The 8,643-nt window shown below is 33.2% G+C and overlaps 1 protein-coding gene and 1 non-coding gene across 2 annotated transcripts; both read right to left on the reverse strand.

Annotated features, from left to right (window-relative positions):
* TRNAF-GAA (transfer RNA phenylalanine (anticodon GAA)) lies at window positions 1–73 on the reverse strand. Its single transcript has one exon. It is a non-coding gene; the product is annotated as a tRNA-Phe (tRNA).
* Window positions 74–833: 760 nt separating this feature from the next.
* Vha36-1 (V-type proton ATPase subunit Vha36-1) lies at window positions 834–2,309 on the reverse strand. The gene is made up of 4 exons (XM_073978652.1): window positions 2,078–2,309; window positions 1,871–1,988; window positions 1,410–1,773; window positions 834–1,347 (listed from the first exon to the last, which is right to left on the reverse strand). Exons 1-4 carry the CDS (start codon window positions 2,116–2,118, stop codon window positions 1,130–1,132), a joined length of 741 nt encoding a protein of 246 aa, XP_073834753.1. The 5' UTR covers window positions 2,119–2,309; the 3' UTR covers window positions 834–1,129.
* Between the last annotated feature and the right edge of the window lie 6,334 nt (window positions 2,310–8,643).

Genomic DNA, 8,643 nt, shown 5'->3' on the forward strand with positions numbered 1-8,643 from the left:
TGCCGAAACCCGGGATTGAACCGGGGACCTTTAGATCTTCAGTCTAACGCTCTCCCAACTGAGCTATTTCGGCACATGATGATTCTGTGTCAAATAGCTAACAAATGTCACAGGTAACCATGCAGCGGATAAAAAGCAAAGTAAAGAATCACAACCCCTTCTGCCACCATATACCCCTCTACATAGACCAACAACAACATTTGGTCACCCTCTTTATAGACACAGTACATATATCTATCGGGTATGTTCTGAGACACACTTCACCTCTCACTCCACAAGCATTTTGCTCACCCCATTCACTCCATTTTTTTTGCGAATTTTATTGGGGCTAAGATTCATTAGGGTATTTAAAAGAGGAGTACACCATGTCCTTCCATAAAATATATTTTATATTTTTATTTTTAGTATATACTCGAAAAATAAGCGAAAACGGGGTGAACAAAATGCTTGAGGCGTGAAGTGTGCCTCAGAACATACCTCTATCATTTGACCAAACTATTTGTACGCTTTTCCTTAACACTTGCTTGCTTGGCCCTCTTGCAGAGATTTGAAATGACCAAAACCTTTGAGTAAAATTATTGATTTTTTTTTTTTTAATTTTCATTAACATTTATGTATATTTTTATTTGAATACCATGATACAGGCGATCTTATAAATTATAACAAGTATTTGTATTTAGTTGAAGAATTTCTTTTGTTTAAATATAATACAGCAGTAGATTATGTATAATTTTTAAATGGAATTTAGTGTTTTTAAAACTGATGTATTTTTTTCTAAATTTGAAACATATTCTTTGCCTTCAGAGACAAACAATATTGGCCTGGCAAAAGAATACTGTATAGAGTGTCTTTTATTCGTTTCGAAGACAAAATGAAAACCAAAAGAACAACCAAAAAATAAAAAGAAAAATTTAAACAGAACTAAACACATTGAAATAAAATGATACAAAAAAACAGCAATAAAACTAGTAACAACAATAATTTTCTATTTGACTTATTTCATAAAACATCACGTTTTATGTAGTTAGTATCATTATTATTGTTTTTCTTTGCTTTCTTTTGTTGTTGTTGTTGTCTAAGAGTTGTTTGTATTATCCTCTATAATAATTTACAAAGGAGGAAGGTGGACTTAGAAAAGAACATCATCATCACCCTCATCCAAAATATTGGCCACCTCACGTACATCAATGCCCTTCTTCAAGAGTTCAGCCTTGTGGGCTTCTTGTTTGGAACGGGCTTCACGTTTCTTGTCTTGGATTTTTTTCAAACGGTAGAATTCTTCACGTTCCAATTCATCCAATTCGGAGATAATATAAGCCAAGGTACGATCAATACGGGGAATGATAACTGCAACAAAAATCGTTGTTAAAATTATCATTTCAAAATCTTAAATAGGTATCTAAACTTACCATGTTCAATGGCATTAACTCTTCTGTTGGTAATCTTAATAACTTCATCCAAGGTCACAAAGGAAGTCTGCAATGAAGCCAATTCAACCAATAGCTTGACGGCACTTTGATAGTTCTTCTTCAATTTGGCCAACTGTTGACCACCACGGGCCAAACCGGCCAATTCATAGGTATCAGAACCATCTTGATAGGATTCGAAGACAGGCAATGTAACACCAGCAACATTGTCTTTCTTTGTGCGTATCTTAATTTGGGCCTTGGTGACATTTTGCAAGACCACTTGGTTGAAGTCACCGGTTGTGAATTTGGCCTCTGCCAAAGAGAAGGCTGCCTCCTTCATAACTTCCCCCATTAAAGTTTTTGTCTACAAGAAGCAAAAAAAAAAAAAAAGAAAACCACACAAACATACATAACACAATTTGCAAAATACATACAAAGACCCCAACCAGACTCCCACTTACCTCAATGATTTTACCCAAAATCATACGGAAACGCATTTGCAAGGCATCAGCCTTCTTTTTCAGCAAACCATGACCCTTTTGTGCACCAGCCAAACGTGCCTTCATCAACATTTGGGCACTGCAAGAAAAAACATGAAAAGAAGCAAATCATCAAAATTGTTCATGTCACCAAACACTTTGCACTGCTTTTTTCCTCTTAAAACTTACCCACGAGAAGGGAAAATTGGTAACCTTTCCTTTCCAGACATATTTGTTTATTTTATTTTTGCCCAAAAATTAGATTATTGCTGAAAAAATCCAAAAAATTTTCTCCGTAACAAAAATTCAATGGGGACGAACGAAGAAAATCTACAATAAAGTCATATGTGATTATTGGGTCTTGTGACAACTGTCAAACTCCCACAATCATGCATTATTTGGTAGTGGCACAGAGTTGTATGACAGAAGTAGTCAGCAGAGAGAATATTGTAAACATTAAAGGTTCTTTAGACTAATACATGAAAATAAGGAAACACAGTTCTACTACGTTTACATTTACGAAATCCACTTGATTTCAACTGTCAAATCCATAGGTTAAACGTCAAATGAAATCCAATGGATTTCAGATGAGATTTGATTTGACGTTTGAGCTATGGAATTGACAGTTGAAATCGAGTGGATTTCGTAAATGTAAACTTAGCATTCGTCTTCGGAAGGTTCAGAGAAAAGATGCATAGACGCAAATAATGCCAAGTTTACACTTGCGCTCCAAAATCCACTGGATTTCACGAAATCCTGAAATACACCCCGGTGTTTACACTTATTTTTTCTTGATTTCAAACATATCGCAATGATCAAGGTAGATGCATATGCGCAGCTGAGCGAACATGAATTTTCAAAACAAGCTGTTGTAAATTGAATTAAACATCAAAAATATACGACAATATAGAACTTTACAACTTTATTTCGAAAATTATCGTAAAATTATCTATATATCGTATTAATTCTGTATAGTACCAAAAAATAAAAAAAAAAAATAATTATTTTATCGTTGAGACATCATAATAATAAATTCTGATAGATAAAAGTTGTGCCCAGAACCTGCAAAATATTAGTACTTGCAGTAGTTTTCCCGTTTAGTGCTAAAAATGCGTTCCCGTACACCGAAATCTAGCAAGACTTGCAATTCTCTTTAAACAAAAATAGCGACGAATAATACCCTCTTCTCCTGTTTTCTGCCATAAAATTTTGGCCTAGTAGAAACCAGCAGCAAGCATGTTCATATGTTCATTGGTATCTAATATTATAACTGATACGTTGATTTTGACATTTCTGCTGGAGTTTTCGCAATTTCCGTCATTTTTCCGTTCCCGTATTTTTTAGGAAATTTGTATGGGGAAGCAAATTTTGACAATTCGCTCTATTTTCTAAAATTACCATTAAAAAAGTACGGGAACACAATGAAAAATAGCATTGTAACAAAGTAATTTAATATTTTTTCACATTAGGCCTGTTCGATAACTTCGCAAGTAAAAAGTATTTGCAAGTTCTTGCAACACCTCCCAGTTTTCTTTCACTGAACAAGTTTGTTATCGAACAGCATTTTGTAAAAGTTTGTACAAACTTTTGAGTTATCGTACAGACCTATTGTTTACATATTAACATACTAACATTTTTTGTTACAGCAATTCGCACATCTACCTTGTTTATTGTCATACGTGAAAAGTGTTGCAACTTTTAGTACTTTTTTAGGCAAAAGCAAGGTTGTATATCATGTGTACTGTGATTTCGATATTGATTTCGCTGAAATCACGAAATGAGATGATTTCATTTTTGTATGCGAAATCATTATAAATTTTGCTTGATTCCGCACGAAATCACGAAACGCCTTCGAAATGACGAAACGACGCCAAATGTAAACTAAGCATAAGATACTACGCCCACGGGCTTTAAAATAATAACCTAAAAAAACTTTTAATCACCTTAAAAATAAATTGGAATCAACAAGGTGAATATAACTTTTAACGAATTGTTGTGGAAATACCGCCGCGACCAAGAAGCCGAAAGGTACAAGGCCACTTATAAGCACGAAAAAAAAAAAACAAAGAAAATAGCAATATAATCAGAGGAAGGCCCGTTATTACAACCAAGGCATATTAACCAGGTATTGGTGTCACGCCAGCTGTTCGAATATGAAGTGTCAAATCCCTTTGTAACAAAATTATTTTTGTTGTAATTACCCCAACAACATAAAGAACATTTTGACATGACATATTCAAATTGTTTGTCGATACCACTACCTTGTTCAATTTGGCTTGATTACAAGCTTTCGATAGATAAATTTTGGTCGCTATCCGACAAATAACCGGTTTTTTATTTTCAAAAGTTTGCTTTAAAAATAAGTTTCTGATAAATTAAAAGGAACTTTGTGTTTCTTTTAAATTAACTAGGCGTTTACACCAGACAATTTGTCTTAAAATACAACTCTGATTTACTAACGTTTGTCTCCCAGGGACTCAATTCCATGGTTTAATAAGAAAGGTTAGCCAAAGCTTTATGTCAATTTAAATTTTTTCATTCGAGTATGCCTAAAACTTCAAAACAATATAAACAAACTGTGTATGTGTGTGTGGTGTTTGAATAATATGCCAAAAAATTTTAAAAACATTCGAATTCAATGATTTTTAAAATTGTTTTTAGACCATTTGTATGGAAGAAATTGGTGAGATTTGCATTGAAACAATCAGTTTATCATATTCACAACTCGATTATGTGGAGAAAACTTAACTCTTCATTCATTTTTCGCGTTTTTTATAAAATGCTCAAAAAATGGATTGTAAACAAACCCACTTGTTGCTTTTATTTTGAAGTTTTAGGAATTCAAGAAAAACAAGGGTTCTATAGATTTTTTTCATTTAAATCTACCTCTTTACTTATACCATGCTCAATTCTGTTTCTATGAAAATGTGAAATGAAAACTTTTATAAAGGAAAAAGCTGTCAAAGGAAAAAACAAAATTTTATATAAATAAATATTTGAACGGAAAACAAAAATTACTCTAAAGCCACACGCTGAAACTTTCATACGAAACTTTCCCATTATTTTGGCGTTCTTAGGTCGAGTTCTCCAATACAGTAATTTCATAAAATCACTTTAGTATGGAACTCGATCTATAAACGCCAAAATAATGGGAAAGTTTCGTATGGAAGTTTCAGCGTGTAGCTTTAGAGTAAACGATGATTTTCCTTTATATGGTCTGTTCCTTTACTTTTAAAAATGGTAACAGTGGCAGAAAATGGTAAAAGTGGTAAACTGCTCTCATGTAAACTCTATGCTATTAAAAGTAAGGGAACACTTTACAGGTTAAAAATGGTAAGCTCAGGCAGGTAATGCCATGTTCATACCAGCATTTGAATCACGTTGTTCGCTCTCATAATTATGTACACGAATTAACCCGTTCATACGACATGGTACACAATTCATAGCAACATGATTCATATTTTCATACTTTTTATTTACTGATTTTAAAGAAAGTTCCGCGCAAAAGGCGAGTAAAATTAATTGATATGAACTGAAAAAATATTTGTCCTTTCAGATATCTATTTAATATTAAATAATATTATTAACATTCATCTTTTCTATTTTTCCTCACAATTTTGGTGTTTCAGCACATTTTTTAATTTTTCTATTTTCAAAATTATCGAGAGAGAGAGAGAGAGAGAGAGAGAGAGAGACCTGCCAAAATAACTTTTTGGTATACAGAATTTCTGGCAGGCATTTGATTTTTGTTTCTAAATTTGTACGCGTATTTAAAACGATGGACAAGAAATGCAGCTGTAGTAAAAGAGAAGAGAAAATTTGCTATGATTTGAATGTATACTAGTCGTTAAACCGTTAACTTCTCATTCACGTTTTGCAGTTTTTCTAAAAATATTTGGGTTTTTAATAAATTTTTAAATTTTATATTTTTTCTGTCATAATTAATTTATTTCGATAATTTCTCTCATTTGTTAGAGATGGGACATATTTTATAGTCGTTCTGAGAGTAATTTAAATTGAACAAAGTACAAAAATCGTTGTTCGTTCTCAAAATTTTGTATGGGAAATTAAGTAATTATATCGTAATTTGGGGTCGAACAACGAATAGAGAGCGAATTACCGTCAGTCTGAACAAGGCATAAAGGAACAGAGCAATAATAAGTCTGTTCGACAACACAAAAGTTTGTACAAATTTGTACAAACTTTTACAAAATCTTGTTCGATAACACACTTGTTCATAAAAGAGAATCAGCTGCAAGTAATTGCAAATATTTTTTACTTGCGAAGTTATCGAACAACTGTTTTTGCAGTTGTCGGGACGCCTACGTCACACAGGCAAGTTTTGGGTTTTTGACAATCAATACATGAACTCAGCTGACCTGTCATGTGTAAACGCAGCGTAAAATGTCAAATGAAATCCAATGGATTTAAGATGAGATTTCATTTGACGTATATACAAAGGAATTGACAGTTGAAATCCACCCGATTTCGTAGACGTAAATGTACGATTACTACATGCTTTTTTGACATTGCTGCCACCCTACTATTTTTACATTCCTTCACGATGAAGGAGCTTTTTTATCTCTGCTCTCTCCCAAATGTGAAATGTAAAAAAATAATCGAAACTTTTGCAAGAATGTTTTTGCCGGTTAGTTAAAAAGAAAATTAATTTTTTTTTTTTTTTGAAATTTTCAATGTGTGGCATAATAGTACATTTACATATAACCGGTTTTAAAAAACACTGTGTTTTAAATGTCAATTCCATTGAGTTTATGTCAAGTAAATCCTTACAATGAAGATTAACACGGCAGAAAGCTATAATATAAATGGGCTATAAGATTATGGAATTAAAATGGCGTTTGCACTAGAGCTTTTTGCCGTATTAACCTTCTTTATGAGGATTTATTTAAACGTCAAATAAATCCTCATAAAGAATGTTAACGCTATGGAATTGACATTTGAAACCCAAACCCACTGGCTTAATCCGGTTAAGTGCAATCGGGGTATTAGGCCATGTTTATGTTATAGCCTTTTGCAGGGTTAACCGTCTTTATGACGATTTATTTGAAATATAAGCAATGGAATTGACATTTGAAAACCATTGGATTTCTTAAATTCGGTTATATGTAAACGAACTATTAGGAAATATCTATATTCCCAGCAAAAAGTTTGCATCCGCGGATGCAGTTAAATCACTAGAACAATTGGATTTAAGTACATCTTTTCCTATGAAATCACCTATGAATTTTACAAGAGAGCGCGCAGCTAGGATGCACTCCATTTTGCTTCCACGGCACACAGCTAGGATGCACTCCATTTTCGATCCAAATCACAGCCTTTGATGTAGTGTTTTGGATTGAATTTAGATGCAGTCTAAAGATGCTATAAAATGCAAACCATTGCAAATATCCCAATATAAATAAAATACATTGCTTATGCGTGAAAACAAGAATATTAACTTTATTACACTAATACAAATTATAAAAACTCTCCATTAAATTTGATCATAACTGAGTTTACTTCCTCTGCTCTGCTTTTTGTGACATCGCAACTGATATTGCTTCATCATCCAAATGGTTTTTCATTTTTCCTCCAACTCCAGTTCAGATTTCCAAAAAAACTCTAAATCCACTTCAAAAATAATTTGCGTCTCGTGAATTACAGCAATGTTCGTATCTTTAGTTTGTATTTCTTTATTTTTTTTTGTCCCGGGCCACACTAGAGTAATTTCACTGAAATTGTAACATGAAATTATGCGTCTCTAGATCGAGTTCCATAGTAGAGTAAAATCATGAAATTGCTGTAATGGGGAATTCGGCCTAAGAACACATAATTTCATTAAATTTTTTAATGAAATTTACTCTAGTGTGGACCGGGACTTTTTTAACAAATTCTTATAATTTTACTCACTCTTTCTTGTGTTCAGAAAAAAAGACTGCGACTGTAGGGATAACAAATTGGCTTGCTTGGCTAGGGATCTATAAGCGAGTGCTTCTAAAATGTATCGAGCGGAGTGCATTTTTCATAACTCCGTGTGGACTGCATCGAAAGATGTATTGAAATCATAACTCTGCATTGCACTACTTCCAACCTTTTTTGCTGGGAATAGGTTTCAAGAAACCTTGCTAGTCTGACCATTGAATATGGAACTCGATCTGTAAACGCCAAAATAATAGGAAAGTTTCGTATGAAAGTTTCAGCGTGTAGCTTTGTTCCGGTCCATACTAGCGTGAATTTCATTAAAAAATTTCATGAAATTGGGCGTTCTTAAATCGAATTCCCCACTACAGCAATTTTATGATTTTTCTCTACTATGGAAGTCGATCTAGAGACGCATAATTTCATGCAATTTTTTCAATGAAATCACTCTAGTGTGGACCGGGACTTTAGAGATACTAACCGGTTCTACGGTGGGTTTATTATTCAAACTTACGGATCAAATAACCCAGCCAAAAACTATATATTCCCGTAATCAGGAAGACAATACCTTTCGAATGAATTGTTTTTCAAAAAAATCCGAGGTTTCAGCGTAAAGCATGGCACAATTACCCAGGTAGTGGCATCGTAAAATTTTGAAATTACAACAAAAATAATTTTTTATAAAGGGATTTGACTTTTCATATTCGATCAGCTGGTGTGATACCACTACCTGGTAGTTCTGCCATGGCGTAAAGTAAAGTTGTTCCAGTTTTTTACTTGTTTCATTTTCAAATGTTTTTCATATTTCAATGAAATTTCTTTCATGAAATTACTCT

The sequence above is a fragment of the Musca autumnalis genome, unplaced genomic scaffold (genome assembly GCF_047663935.1).
Source record: "Musca autumnalis isolate F117 unplaced genomic scaffold, ASM4766393v1 scaffold_3, whole genome shotgun sequence".
NCBI classification, from domain to species: Eukaryota; Metazoa; Arthropoda; class Insecta; order Diptera; family Muscidae; genus Musca; species Musca autumnalis.